The 16,408-nt window shown below is 37.8% G+C and overlaps 1 protein-coding gene across 5 annotated transcripts in view; it reads left to right on the top strand.

The window, feature by feature from the left end:
- Nucleotides 1-16,408, top strand: part of AP3S1 (adaptor related protein complex 3 subunit sigma 1) — a 76,860-nt gene that overhangs the window by 16,228 nt on the left and 44,224 nt on the right. For all 5 annotated transcript variants that reach the window (XM_086323251.1, XM_086323249.1, XM_086323253.1 and 2 more), the window contains exon 2: nucleotides 15,679-15,770. In XM_086323251.1, the coding sequence (XP_086179377.1) occupies nucleotides 15,679-15,770 (92 nt within the window). The remainder of the gene's footprint in view (nucleotides 1-15,678; nucleotides 15,771-16,408) is intronic.

Genomic DNA, 16,408 nt, shown 5'->3' with positions numbered 1-16,408 from the left:
TTCTCTCCTTGTTGGTTGGGATTTAGGGGTATGATGACTGCTTGTTCTTTATACACTCAGGCTAAAAGTGAAGCCTACTCACATATACCAAGTTTCCAGGCAGACTTCCAACTTGGGCGAGATCTGGCAAAAAAAAACCCACGTAACTGAATTTTTTTTGTTGAGGGCTTCTCTTTTTCATGTTTTCTAAATGTTGGAGTGCTCTGTGGCTTAGTTTGCAAATTTCTTTTCCCGTTAGGAGAAAGACAGTCTTTCTCTCACTTCTGCACTTTAATGCAAAGTAAACTAATTATTATTCCTCATATATGCTGCTCACTTGGGTCATGCTCTGGTCCTTGCTTTGGCCCAGACTTTTCCTTCTGCCTCCAATATCAAGTAGCATCACATTCCTCCTTCTCTGCATTCCTGAATTCTGTCTGTTCTGTAAGTCCATCCCTAGATATATGTCACTTTTCTTTGAAGATAATCTTGCTGCTGAAAATCATGTGTTCCCCTTGGCTTCTTACAGTATTGAATATAATTTTTGTGCTGTTCTTATGTCAGAGGTTATCCCCTTTTATCATAAAGATGTCTATTTCTTTTTTGAACAATAAAAAAGGCAAAATATAGCATATGAAATAAATATGCTAAGTAGATATATTCATTTTATTTCTTGTTTTAAGCTCTTTTGGAAAAGAAACTTTCTGTGTTGGTAATTGTTGATATTCTGACATTCAGTGGAGTAAATGAATGCACTTTAAGAAAAAAATTATTTGTGGGAGGCAGGGAAGTGGATAATGATATATTTACTGTCTGATTAGGGAAAAGTTTGGGTTTTAAAGTCACCTTTTGTTTGGGATATATGTTTAGAATCAAGGAAGGAACATAGAAAAAGGTAAGGTTTTATTAGTGGGCTACTGGATTTTTAAAATTTAATTTTCAATGTGGATTAAGAAGTATTAAAAATAAAAAGCATTGTTTTCTTTATGTAATTCTAGTTGTCTTTAGACTGATGTAATCTAGGAGATGTGACTGACTGAAATGTATGTGTATCTTTTGACTTCTGTTATGAAACTGTAGCATTAGGAAATCTGATCAGCCTGAAGCAAGCTCCAGGCTTCTTTATGAAAGCTGTTAAATTAAATTGATTTTTAAAGAAAGGGAAATTGTCTTTTGTCAGTAGAGACTTGATTTGGTTATTCTTAACTTAGACTTTGGTTGCTTGAATAAAATTTCAGGGCTTCTTTCTAGTATTGATTTTCTCAGTTGAGTATTGCTTGGTATTTTAAGAAAGATGATTCCAAGTAGCAGTCTTGAAGTTTGTATGAGAAATTCTTTTCACTGTTAAAACAGTGAAATGTAATTAAAGTTTAACATATTTAACCTGTTATTTGTTTATAAATAATAATGTAATGCAAAAAGATAACTTTTCTTAAAACTCCTGTACGACCTTTATACTATCATTAGAATTCTAGAGCTATTTAATGGATGATGACAAGGCCTCGAAATGAATATTCTAGAGTAAGTCAATGTTGATCCATGCTTATTATGTGCCAGCTGTTGTTTTTTAGAGCATTATGTGTATTAATTCAATTCTCACAACAACTCTGTGAGTAAATATTATTATTCTTGCTACCAGAGGAAAACTCAGGCAGGTAAAGCAATTTGCTCAAAGTTACACAGTTAATAAAGACCATATTCAGGAATAAACCCAGGTAGTCTGGTTGCAGAATCCATACTCTCTTCCCTCCCTTTTTTATTTTTAGCTTGCTTGTCAAAGTTGTATACATAAGCATAGGTTATAGAATGTAACTGGATTCCCCACTGGCTCAGCAGTAAAGAATCTGCCTGCAGTGCAGGAGATAGGAATATCCTTTGGAGGAGGAAATGGCAACCTATTCCATTATTCTTGCCGGGAAAATCCCATGGAATGAGGACCCTAGCAGGGTCGTAAAGAGTCATAAAGAGTCGGATATGACTAAGTGACTGAACACAAACACACAAAGAGCTATTATATAGTTCTGTAGAATTTATTATGAAAAATAACATGCTCTTATTCCCCTCCTCCTGTAGGTACATACATTTATCTGATAACTCGGTGTTTATTACATGTCTCTAAATAACATGCTTGTTTCGTTGCCTGTAGGCAATGGGCATTTTTCACTTGTAGGCATGATCTGTTGACTTCTGCTATTGAAAATGATTATTTAGCTCTTTTTCGACCCCTCCCACTCAACGTCTGTATCCTTCCAATCCTTTCATAGTTATTTCATAATTTTGGTTAGATCAGTATTTGGTGTTTACATTAGTTTCTTTTGTGAACACCATCCTCATCTGAACCATAAGTCGATTAGTCTTTCCTGACATTCCCTTTTCCTTGAAGATACAGTTGCCTTTTCCTTTGATCTAATCTTTTGTTTGAAAGAAAGTTTACTTACCCCTAATTCATGTCTTTGTCAGTTGTCTCAGTTCTATACATTTTCTCTCAGTTTCTTATTCCTGAAGAAATCTCTCCTGGAGAGATTGATTCAAGATGGCAGAGTAGAAGGACATGCGTTCATCTCTTCGTGTGAGAGACCAGAATCACAACTAGCTGTTGAACAGCTATCCACAGGGGGCCTCTGGAACCCACCAAAAAAAAGAAAGGAAATCTCTCCTGAAGTCCTTTGGACCTGCTTTATGGCAGTCATGTTAGAATCTTTGTTATTGTAGATATTCATTTTTCCTGTTCCTGTGTTGGATCTCCTCTTGCTTGGTTATTTTGGTTTATTACCTTGCCATGGTGGAACATATCTTCCAGTAACTTCTTGAGAAAGAAAGATCATGGGAGATATTAATAAAATTTTTTGAGACTTTGCAAGTCTGAAGAGACTGTAACTTTACATTAACCAGCAATAGATTCCAGCAATAGAATTCTTGCTGGAAATAACCTTTCCTCAGAATTTTGATGGCATTGCTCTATTGCCTTTTAGTTTCCACTATTGTTATCAAAAAGCCTGATGAAATTCAAATTATCTATTCTTTGTGTATAGACCTCTTTTTACTCTCCAGAAAATACATAGACTCCTGTTTGTCTGCAGTTTCTTAAGTTTCACGGACCCTCGCCATGAATCTGTTTTCATTAGCTGTGCTGGGTTCTTGATGGGCCCTTTAATTCTGGAAATTCTTGTTTTCTGTTCTTGAAAAATTTCTCAGTTCCTTTTTTTGAATCTCTTTTTATTCAGCATTCCTCTAGATTGTTGTTCTACTTCTGTTATTCTTTCTCACCTATTTTTCTGCCCTTTGGTCCAATTTTTTGAATGGTTTTCTCAGTTTATTTTCCAGTCTTTCCCCTGATTTTTAAAATTTATCCTCATATTTTTAATTTACATGAACTCTTTCTAAAAAATTTCTGAATGTTATGCTGTTCCTGTTCATAGTTGGATTATTTTTCTTACCTCACTAGTTTTAATGACATATACTTAAATTTTTTCTTCAGTCTACTTGGTTTATTTCCTTTCGGTTGCTTTTCACCCCTAGTTTTGTCCTTAGCTTTTATTTAGAGCTTTCATCAGATGTCCACTGATCTCTGGTCGACTTCTTTGTAAAAGTAGGATACGAAAAGCTAACTGGAGACCCTGACTCCAGGTTGTTGTTGTTCAGTCACTCAGTGTCCGACTCTTTGTAACCCCAGGACTGCAGCACACCACGCTTCCCTGTCCTTCACCATCTCCTGGAGTTTGCTCAAACTCATGTCCATTGAGTCGGTGATGACAGCCAGCCATCTCATCCTCTGTCATCCCCTTCTCCTCCTGCCTTCAGTCTTTCCCAACATCAGGGTCTTTTCCAATGACTTAGCTCTTTGCATCAGGTAGACAAAGTATTGGCGCTTCAGCTTCAGCATCAGTCCTTCCAATGAATATTCAGGATTGATTTCCTTTAAGATTAACTGGTTGGATCTCCTTGCAGTCCAAGGGACTCTCAAGAGTCTTCTCCAACACCATAGTTTGAAGGCATTGGTTCTTTGGCATTGCTTTTTTATTGTTGAGCTCTCACATCCATACATGACTACTGAATCCATAGAGGTTGTCTATATGAGCTTTACTTGAGATGGTCAGGCTAGGCAGTTTCACTAGTGTAACGATAAAACTGCTATAACAGCAATCTCCCCAAGTCTTTGTGCTTAATACAATAAAGATTTATTTTTCACTCCCATTAAGTCTGGTATTAGTGTTCCTGATAAGCTAGAACCTTCTTTGTGGGCATTTATTTGTCATTCTTGAAATGGTGTCAAAGGAACTTCTGCATCTAGTTACCATGGAAGATAGTATAGGAATTTTTATGAGTGAGGTTTGGATGGTATATTTTTAAAAATAAAAAAAATTTTTATTGACATATAGTTGATTTACAGTGTTGTGCCAATTTCTGCTATACAGCAAAGTGACTCAGTAATACACATACATTCTTTTTTAAAAATATCCTTTTCCATTATTGTTTATCACAGGATATTGAGTATAGTTCCCTATGCTATACAGTAGGAGTTTGTTGTTTATCCATCATAACAAACACCCTCTTCCGACAACACAAGAGAAGACTCTACACATGGACATCACCAGATGGTCAACACCGAAATCAGATTGATTATATTCTTTGCAGCCAAAGATGGAGGAGCTCTATACAGTCAACAAAAACAAGACCAGGAGCTGACTGTGGCTCAGATCATGAACTCCTTATTGCCAAATTCAGACTTAAATTGAAGAAAGTAGGGAAAACCACTAGACCATTCAGGTATGACCTAAATCAAATCCCTTATGATTATACAGTGGAAGTGAGAAATAGATTTAAGGCCCTAGATCTGATAGACAGAGTGCCTGATGAACTATGGATGGAGGTTCGTGATATTGTACAGGAGACAGGGATCAAGACCATCCCCGTGGAAAAGAAATGCAAAATGGCTGTCTGGGGAGGCCTTACAAATAGCTGTGAAAAGAAGAGAAGTGAAAAGCAAAGGAGAAAAGGAAAAATATAAGCATCTGAATGCAGAGTTCCAAAGAATAGCAAGAAGAGATAAGAAAGCCTGCCTCAGCGATCAACAACAGAGTGGGAAAGACTAGAGATCTCTTCAAGAAAATTAGAGATACCAAGGGAACATTTCATGCAAAGATGGGCTCGATAAAGGACAGAAATGGGATGGACCTAACAGAAGCAGAAGATATTAAGAAGAGATGGCAAGAATACACAGAAGAACTATACAAAAAAGATCTTCACGACCCAGATAATCACAATGGTGTGATCACTGACCTAGAGCCAGACATCCTGGAATGTGAAGTCAAGTGGGCCTTAGAAAGCATCACTACGAACAAAGCTAGTGGAGGTGATGGAATTCCAGTTGAGCTCTCTCAAATCCTGAAAGATGATGCTGTGAAAGTGCTGCACTCAATATGCCAGCAAATGTGGAAAACTCAGCAGTGGCCACAGGACTGGAAAAGGTCAGTTTTCATTCCAATCCCAAAGAAAGGCAATGCCAAAGAATGCTCAAACTACCGCACAATTGCACTCATCTCACACTAGTAAAGTAATGCTCAAAATTCTCCAAGCCAGGCTTCAGCAATATGTGAACCGTGAACTTCCTGATGTTCAAGCTGCTTTTAGAAAAGGCAGAGGAACCAGAGATCAAATTTCCAACATCTGCTGGATCATGGAAAAAGCAAGAGAGTTCCAGAAAAACATCTATTTCTGCTTTATGCCAAAGCCTTTGACTGTGTGGATCACAATGAACTGTGGAAAATTCTGAAAGAAATGGGAATACCAGACCACCTATATGCGGGTCAGAATGCAACAGTTAGAACTGGACATGGAACAACAGACTGGTTCCAAATAGGAAAAGGAGTACGTCAAGGCTGTATATTGTCACCCTGCTTATTTAACTTATATGCAGAGTACATCATGAGAAACGCTGGATTGGAAGAAGCACAAGCTGGAATCAAGATTGCTGGGAGAAATATCAATAACCTCAGATATGCAGATGATACCACCCTTATGGCAGAAAGTGAAGAGGAACTAAAAAGCCTCTTGATAAAAGTGAAAGAGGAGAGTGAAAAAATTGGCTTAAAGCTCAACATTCAGAAAACAAAGATCATGGCATCCAGTCCCATCACTTCATGGGAAATAGATGGGGAAACAGTGGAAACAGTGTCAGACTTTATTTTCTGGGGCTCCAAAATCACTGCAGATGGTGACTGCAGCCATGAAATTAAAAGACACTTACTCCTTGGAAGGAAAGTTATGACCAACCTAGATAGCATATTCAAAAGCAGAGACATTACTTTGCCAACAAAGGTCCATCTAGTCAAGGCTATGGTTTTTCCAGTGGTCATGTGTGGATGTTGGACTGTGAAGAAAGCTGAGCACCGAAGAATTGATGCTTTTGAACTGTGGTGTTGGAGAAGACTCTTGAGAGTACCTTGGACTGCAAGGAGATCCAACCAGTCCATTCTAAAGGAGATCAGTCCTGGATGTTCATTGGAAGGACTGATGTTGAAGCTGAAACTCCAATACTTTGGCCACCTCATGCAAAGAGTTGACTCATTGGAAAAGACCCTGATGCTGGGAGGGATTGGGGGCAGGAGGAGAAGGGGACGACAGAGGATGAGATGGCTGGATGGCATCACCGACTTGATGGACATGAGTTTGAGTGAACTCCGGGAGTTGGTGATGGACAGGGAGGCCTGGCGTGCTGCAATTCATGCGGTCGCAAAAAGTAGGACACGAATGAGCGACTGTACTGAACTGAACTGATGAACATAGGGATGCATGTATCTTTTCAAATTATAGTTTTGTTTGAGTATATACCAGGAGTGGGATTACTGGATCATATGGTAATTCTGTTTTTAGTTTTCTGAGGAACCTCCTGTAAGTTGACTGCACCAACTTACATTCCCACCAACAGTGTAGGAAGATTCCCTTTTCTCCATACCCTCTCCAGCATTTATTATTTGTAGACTTCTTAATGGTAGCCGTTCTCACCAGTGTGAAATGATACCTCTTTGAAGTTTTGATTTGCATTTAAGGAAGACATACATATGGCCAGTATTTTTTTTTTTTTTTTAACAACTGGCTTACCTGGGAGGAAAGAGCTCTATTTTGTAGTATTTGCTACATGGTGTAAGTACTCCGTTATGGTCAGTTTCATGCTCTCAACATGATGTAGTGACATCATGTGACGGAATGCAGAATTTGGAAGAGATATGCATAGTTGACTTTTAGTTGTGCCAGCTCTGGTATAGAATTCTGGGAGCTGATCAAAGTAAAGAACTAGGGATTTCAGCATCTGGCTTGTTGACATTTTCTTTTTTGCCCCTGTTTTCAGTATGGCCAGGTATTTACTTTTATTGCTGCCCTAAGAAATGACCACAAACTTAGTGACTTAAAAATAACACAGATTTACAGGCACACCTCATTTTATTGCCCTTTGTTTTATCACACTTTAACCCAGGTTTTGCATTTTTTACAGATTGAAGGTTTGTGGCAACCCTACCTCGAGCAAGACTGTTTGCGCCAGTTTTTCTAACAGCATTTGCTCACTTGTGTCTCTGTGTCACATTTTGGTAATTCTTGTAATATTTCAAATATCTTCATTATTATTTTCTTTGTTATAATGGTCTGTGAGTGATCATTGATGTCACTGTTGTAAATTTTGGGGGTGCCACAAACCACCCACATATATGAGAGCAAACCAAATGTGTGTGTTCTAATTGCCCCACTGACCAGCCAGTCCCCTTCTCCCCCCACTTCTAGGCCTCCCTGTTTCCTGAGATACAACAGCTTTGAAATTACAGCAGTGAATGACCTGATCATAGTCTATAAATTGTTCAAATGAAAGGAGGAGTCCCACATCTCTCACTTTAAATCAAAAGCAAGATGTGGTTAGGCTTAGTGAGGAGGGCATGTTGAAAGCTAAGGTAGGCTAAAAGCTTGGCCTCTTGCACCAAACAGATAGCCAAGCTGTGAGCGCAAAGGAAACATTCTTGAAGGAAATTAACAGTACTATTGCAGTGAGCACACGAATGATAGGAAAGTGAAGTAGCTTTACTGCTGATGTGGAGAAGTTTCAGTGGTCTGGATAGAAGGGCAAACCAGCCACAACATTCCTTTAAGCCAAAGCCTAATCCAGAGCATGACTAATTCTTCAGCTCTGTAAAGGCTGACAGAGGTGAGGATGCTGCAGAAGAGAAGTTTGAAACTGGCAGAGGTTCATTCATGATGTTTAAGGAAAGAAAGCTTAGTAACATGAAAGAGCAAGGTGAAACAGCAAGTGCCGATATAGAAACTACATTGAGTTATTCAGAAGAATCAAGATGATGAACGAAGGTGACTGTACTAAACAACAGACTTTCCGTGTAGACAGAACATCCTTCTATTGGAAGAAGATGCCATCTAGGAAGGGCCTGGCATCAGTGATTCAAAGACTAGGCTGACTCTTTTTAAGGGCTAGTGCAGCTGGTGACTTTCATTTGAAGCCATCGGCCCTGGGATTTGGGGAATCGCTCATTTACCGTTCCCCAAATCCCAGGGCCCTGAAGAATTATGCTAATGTTATGCTAAAGTTGTGCTACTCTGCTTGTGCTTTATAAATGGAACAACAAAGCCAGATGACAGCACATCTGTTTACAACATGGTTTACTGAATTTATTTTAAGTGCACTGTTAAGACCTCCTGCTCATAAAAAAAAATTAAAAATTTCTTTCAAAATATTATTGCTCATTGACAATGCAGGTGGTCACCCAAGAGCTGTGGTGAAGATGTACGAGATTCATGTCATTTTCATGCTTGCTAATACAGTATACAGGCCACAGATCAAGAACTCATTTTGACTTTCAAGTCTTCTACTTTAAAAAATATATTTTGTAAGGCTATAGCAGCCACAGACAGTGATTCCTCTGATGGATGTGGGCAGTCAGTTGGAAACCTTTCGGGAAGGGTTCACCATTCTAAATGCTATTAAGAGCATTTATGATTCAGGAGAAGAGGTGATAATATCAACATTCACAGGAGTTAGAAGAAGTTGATTCCAACCTTTGTGAATGACTTGCAGGGGAGGGATTCAAGACTCCAGTGAAGGAAGTAATTGCAGATGTGTGTGAGATATAGCAAGAGAACTAGAATTAGGAGCAGAGCCTGAGGATGTGAATGCAGAGTTCCAAAGAATAGCAAGAGAGATAAGAAAGTCTTCCTAAGCGAACAGTGCAAAGAAATAGGGGAAAACAATAGAATGGGAAAGACTAGAGATCTCTTCAAGAAAATTAGAGATACCAACGGAACATTTCATGCAAAGAGGGAAACAATAAAGGACAGAAATAGTATGGACTTAACAGAAGCAGAAGAGATTAAGGAGAGGTGGCAAGATTACACAGAACTATACAGAAAAGGTCTTGATGACCTGGATTACCATGATGGTGTGATCACTTACCTAGAGACTGACATCCTGGAATGTGAAGCCGAGAGGGCCTTAGGAAGCATCACTACAAACAAAGCTAGTGGAGGTAATGGAATTCCAGCTGAGCTGTTTCAGATTCTTATAAAAGATGATGCTGTTAAGTGCTACACTCAGTATCCCAGCAAATTGGAAAAACTCAACAGTGGACACAAGACTGGAAAAGGTCAGTTTTCATTCCAGTGTCAAAGAATGTTCAAACTACCACACAATTGCACTCATTTCACACACTAGCAAAGTAATGCTCAAAAATCCTCCAAGCTAGGCTTCAACAGTACTGGAACCAAGAACTTCCAGATGTACAAGCTGGATTTAGAAAAGGCAGAGGAACCAGAGATCAAATTGCCAACATCCGCTGGATCATAGAAAAAGCAAGAGAATTCCAGAAAAACATCTACTTCTGCTTCATTGATTGCCTTTGACTGTGTGGATCACAACAAACTGTGGAAAATTCTGAAAGAGATGGTAATACCAGACCACCTGACCTGCCTCTTAAGAAATCTATATGCAGCTCAAGAAGCAACAGTTAGAACTGGACATGGAACAACAGACTGTTTCCAAATTGGGAAAGGAGTACATCAAGGCTGCATATTGTCACCCTGCTTATATAACTCATATGCAGAGTATACATGCAAAATGCTGTGCTGGTTGAAGCACAAACTGGAATCAAGATTTCCAGGAGAAATATCAACAACGCCAGATAGGCAGATGATACCACCCTTATGGCAGAAAGCAAAGAGGAAATATTTTGACTTCTTGATGAAGGTGAAAGAGGAGAGTGAAAGTGCTGGCTTTTCATTTTGTTTTAACTCAACATTCAAAAAATGAAGATCATGACATCTAGTCCCATCATTTCATGGCTAATAGATGGGGAAACAATGACAGACTTTATTTTCTTGGTTTCCAGAATCACTGGGGACAGTGACTGCAGCCATGTAATTTAAAAGATGCTTGCCCCTTTGAAGAAAAGCTGTGACAAACCTAGACAGTGTTAAAAGCAGAGACATTGCTTTGCTGACAAAGATCTGTGTAGTCAAAGCTATGGTTTTTACAGTAGTCATTTATGGATGTGAGAGTTGGATGTAAAGAAGGCTGACCACTGAAGAATTGATGCTTTCAAATTGTGGTGTTGGAGAAGACTCTTGAGAGTCCCTTGGACTGCAGGGAGATCAATCCTAAATTAAATCAATCCAGAATATTCATTGGAAGAACTGATGCTGAAGCCGAAACTCCAATACAAGAGCCGACTCATTGAAAAAGACCCTGATGCTGGGAAAGATTGAAGACAGGAGGAGAAGGGCATAACAGAGGACTGGATGGTTGGATGGCATCACTGACTCAATGGACATGAGTTTGAGCAGGCTCTGGGAGATGTGAAGGACAGGGAAGCCTGATGTGCTGCAGTCCATGGGGTTGCAAAGAGTTGGACATGACTGAGCGACTGAACAACAACAATATGGTAAAACTTGAACAGATGAGGAGTTGCTTCATAATGATGAGCAAAGAAATGAGATATTTTTTGAGATATTTTAAGATAGAATCTACTTCTGGTGGGGATGCTGTAAAGAGTGTTGTTAGGACAACAAAGGACTTAGAATAATTCATAAATTTAGTTGATAAAGCAGTTGTAGGCTTTGAGAGGACTGACTCCAGTTTTGAAAGAAATTTTCCTGTGGGTAAAATACTGTCAAGCAGCACTGCATGATTCCTCCTTTATGAAAGGAAGAGTCCATCAATGTGGCAAACTGCACTGTTGTTTTATATTAAGAAATTGCCATAGTCACCCAAACCTTCAGCAACCACCACCCTGATCAGTCAGCAGCCACTGAGGCAAGACCTTCCACCAGTGAAAAGATTATGATTCAGGGAAGGCTCAGATGATGGTTAACATTTTTTTTAAGCAATAAAGTATTCTTTAAAGTATGTACTTTTTTTATATATACATAATCCTGTTGAATACTTAGTAGCCCACATTATAGAATGAACATAACTTTTTTATGAACTGGGTAACCAAAAATTTTGTGTTACTCCTTTTATTGCTGTACTGTGGTCTAGAAGCAAACCTTCGATATTTCCAGGGTATGCCTTTATATGCACCACGTTTGTTTTCTTTACGCATGGACACTTAGGTTGTTTCCATATATTGGCTATTGTATATAATGCTCAGATGAACATGAGAATGCCTTTATCTTTTCAAGTTAGTATTTTCATTTTCTTCAGATAAAAACTTGGAAGTGAAATTGCTGGATCATGTGGTAGTTCTGTTTTTACTTTTTTGAGGAACCTCCATACTGGTTTTCGTAGCAGCTGCACCAATTTACATTCCCATCAACTGTGCACCATGGTTCCCTTCTCTCCACCTGCCCGCCAACACTTGAGCATCTTTATTATAGTCATTCTGACAGGTGTCAAGTGATACTTCATTGTGGTTTTAGTTTGTATTTCCCTGATGATTACTGATATTGAACATCTTTTCATGTACCTTGTGGCCATCTGTATGTCTTCTTTGGAAAAGTCTATTTAGATTTTCTGTCCTAAGGTTTAAAATTAGGATTGTTTGGAATTTTTTTTTTTTTTTTTTTGCTATTCAGTTGTATGGAGTCTTTATATCTTTTGAGTATTAACCTCTGATCAGATATATGGCTTGCAGACACTTTCTTCCATTCAGCGGGTTACCTATTTTGTTGATGGTTTTCGTTGCTATAGAGAAACTTATTAGTTTACTGTATTCCAAGTCTTATTTTTGTAAGTTATTTTTCTGTTGGAATTTTTATCTTTTTCTTGTTGGCATTTACGTATTTTTTGTGTGCTAGGTACTATTCCTTCTGTCAGTTTTACGTATTGTAGAAATGTTTGTCATGTTTGTAGCTCTCTTAATTCTTTTTGTGATGTCACTTCAGCGTTAAAAGTGCCTACTTTTGATGTGATCAAATTTGCAAACCTTTTCCTTTATAGTTACCTTTTCCTTTATAGTTATCGTTTGTGTCTTGTTTAAAAGTCCAACACTATTACGATGTTATAAAGGTATTCTGTATTTTTAGATTTTTGTAGCTTCATCACTGACATTTTTTTTAACTTTATACTTTTTATTTTGTATTGGGGTATAGCCAGTTAACAGTGTTGTGGTAGTTTCAGGTGAACAGCGAAGGGACTCGGCCATACATGTACATGTGTCTATTCCTTCGAAACCCCTTCCCATCTCTGCTGACATATAACATTGAGCAGAGTTCCATGTGCTATACAATAGGTGCTTGTTGGTATCCATTTTAAATATAGCAGTGTGTACATGACCTTCCCAAACTCCCTAACTATCCCTTTCTCCCTTCCTTCCTTCCCTTCAACCTTAATTTCATTTTCTTAGTTTGTAAGTCTCTTTCTGTTTTGTAAGTAAGTTCATTGGTATCATTTCTTTATAGATTCCACATATAAGGGATGTCATATAATAATTTTGCCCTCTGTCTTACTTCACTCAGTATCACACTCTGTAGGTCCAAAGGGTATTTCATTCTTTTTAATGGCTGAGTAATATTCCATTGTATATATGTACCACATCTTCTTTATCCAGTCCTCTGTTGATGGACTTTTAGGTTGCACTGACATTTATTTTTAATCAATCTGGGACTGATTTTTGAGTATAATATGAGACCTAGAAGTTCACTGTATTGGAAAAAAAACAAAAATTTTCATCCTGGGACCGTTTATGAAAATGCCCTTCCATCCCTGCCAATCTGTAGTGCATACTATGTTTAAAATTAAATTATTGTACTTATGTGTGGGTGTGCTTCTGGCTTCATCAGTCATTTTCCCTATTTCTGCACCAATATGTTATCTTAAATACTGTGGCTTTATAATAATTCTCACCTGGCCAGCAGGTCCTCTTGTATTCTACTTGAGTGTCTGGTTATTCTAGCCCTCTGTTCTCATATATAAATCATATTTTGAGTTGTAATCAGGTTTTCAAGTTTATCTCCCACACCCATGTTGAAATTTTGGTTAGAATTACCTTAAGTCTTTGGAGCATTTTGGGGAGTTTGAGCATTTGTATAATATTGGATCATTCACTCTGTAAACATTATACATATTTTCATTTACTTAGATCTTCTTTAACTTTTTCCAGTAAAGTTTTACATTTTTTCTTGCAATTATTTTGTTTCCTTTACTCTTAGGCGATGCATGGTTTTTCATGGTTCTTTTTAAAATTACATTTTGCAACTCATTCTTGCAGAAGTTTAGAATGGCAGTAGGACTTTTATGTAATGTCTTTGTGTTCTTATTATAACTGTTTATTAATTGTATCACTTCTGTGTAAATTATGTTAGATTTTCTGTGTGGAAAATCTTTTCATCTATGAATGACAGTTGTGTTTCTTCCTATGAAAATAGGCCTTTGAAATCTGTTCATCATTTCCATGATTTTCTTTATAGTTTTATTTTTATCAGCCCCAAATTTTTGTCAGACATAGTGTTTAGTTTTTCATGTTTTTGAATTTTATACTAACGGAGTGATTCATATTATTCTGGTACTCGCTTTTCTCCCCTACTGTAGACTGAATTGTGTACCCCTACATGTACTTGTTGAAGTGCAAACCCTCAATTTGATTTGGGGTTAGGACTATGGAACTTAATTAGGTTTAGATGAGATGATGACCACGGGGCCCTCATGATGTGATTAGTGCCCTTACCAGAAGAGATACCAGAGAGCCTATTCTTGCCGTTTCTCCCCATAAGGATATGTACGAATGCAACAGCAGGTGGTTGTCTTCAAGCCAAAAAGATGCCACTCACCAGAAACCAGCTATCCTGGCACCTCAGTCTTGAACCTCTAGCCCCCAGAATTGTGAGAAAATACATTTCTTTCTGTTAGTTAAGTCATCTGTTTGTGGTATTTTTTAAAAATAGCAACATGAGCTCTGGTAACTCCATTTTTCCACATTCATTTTTTGAGAATCATTCATATTGGTGGGTATAATTTGCTTAATTTTTACTACTTATAGGATTCCATTATATAAGCATACTGTAACTTACGTGATTGGTGAACATTTGGGTTGTTTTCAGCTTTTTTTGTTGTCATTGTGGTATGGTGCCTTTATGAACATTCTTCTATGTGTTTCTTGGTATACAGGTTAAGAATTTATTATGTATATGTAGTTGTCAATATTCTACTGTTTTTGACTTTCAGAAACAATGGTTTCATATGGGTTAGCATTGTGCCTAAGAGTAGAGTGCTGAATTGTAAAACTTCTTGCCCGAGTGGTTATACCATTAACCTTTCCCCTGGTAGCACGAGAATTTCTTTGGCTCCGTATCTTTTTCAACATTTGATATTGTCATACTTTTATATTTTTGCCCATACGGTACATGTCGAGTTATTTCACTGTTGCTTTAATTTGTATTTCACTTCATAACTAATGAGGTTTAGCATCTTTTCTGGAGAAGGCAATGGCACCCCACTCCAGTACTCTTGCCTAGAAAATCCCGGGGACGGAGGAGCCTGCTGGGCTGCAGTCCATGGGGTCGCTAGAGTCGGACACGGCTGAGCGACTCAGCAGCAGCAGCAGCTTCTCATTTGTTTATGGACCATCATGTATTCTTTCCTGGGAAATTTCTTGTTCATGATTTTGCCCAGTTTTATATTGCAGTGTTTGAGAAGTTGATTCTTTTTTTACTGGGATATGAATTGCTTGGTGAATTTAGTAAATATTTGTTGAGTCAATTCTTGGTTTTAAGCTGTGCTTACATAAAGATAAGTAAGCTAGATAAACTCTTACCTCAGTTTGCACTGAAACTTACTTAATTGAGAGCACCAAACTTCTGTTCTCTCTTCTATTAAAATATAGATTAGCTCCATGAATTGTTTATAACACTATCTCTTTGTTTCAGTTTACCCACTTGTACAATGTACTTTGACTAGTTGATATCTAGTATCCCTGTTACCAGTGTCTATAATTCATGTGTCTTATATTTTTCTTGTTGGTTTTTGAAGCTGAGAAATAAGTTTTGTTTTACTGGAAAATATTAAGTGCTGCTTTTTTGTTATGTTTTTGCTTTTTTTTTTTTAATTTTGAAATGTTGGGTTTTGTTTCTATTAAGATATAATAGGTTAGTTCTCCAAGGACTATACTTTTAAATGGATTTCCCAGACAGATTACTGTCTTTTATTTTCAAATTCTTATAAAACTGTTAAACCTAGAAATTGGACTCTAACATATATGAATTATTCTTTCTCAGAGTGAAGATACACAACAGCAAATCATCAGGGAGACATTCCATTTGGTATCTAAGAGAGATGAAAATGTTTGTAATTTCCTAGAAGGAGGATTGTAAGTAAAGCATTTCATGGACATTTCTAATCTTTGACTGTATGAGTAGAGTATCACTGTTTAATTGTTTTATTGTAAAATTTCCTAATTTGATTAATTGGATCAGGGGAATTAATTGCCTCTTATATTAGCTATAAATCTAACTTAAATAATTTTAAGATACTTAATCATTTTCTTTTAAAATTTTTATAAAGGCATTTTATATAAAGGTAATATGTTCATATGGCAGAAATTCAAACAGAAATATAAAACATAAACCAAGTCTTCCTCCTCCAACTTTAGTCCTTCTTCCTGGTTTCTTGTGTATCCTTCTAGAAAATTAGTTTTGCACTAACATATAAAAATGTAAGGCTTCCCTGGTAGTTCAGCTGGTAAAGAATCTGCCTGCAATGCAGGAGACCCTGGTTGAATTCCTGGGTCGGGAAGATCCCCTGGAGAAGGGATAGGCTACCCACTCCAGTATTCTTGGGCTTCCCTGGTGGCTCAGATGGTAAAGAATCCACCTGCAATGTGAGTGACCTGGGTTCAGTCTCTGGGCTGGGAAGATCCCTGGAGGGAGGGCATGGCAACCCACTCCAGTATTCTTGCCTGGAGAAACCCCATGGACAGAGGAGCCTGGCGGGCTACACTCCATGGGG

Source organism: Bos grunniens, chromosome 10, assembly GCF_055505025.1.
Source record: "Bos grunniens cultivar Pamir isolate PY7600 chromosome 10, Bosgru_T2T1.0, whole genome shotgun sequence".
Classification (NCBI taxonomy): domain Eukaryota; kingdom Metazoa; phylum Chordata; class Mammalia; order Artiodactyla; family Bovidae; genus Bos; species Bos grunniens.
This window is presented reverse-complemented; position numbering and strand designations above follow the sequence as displayed.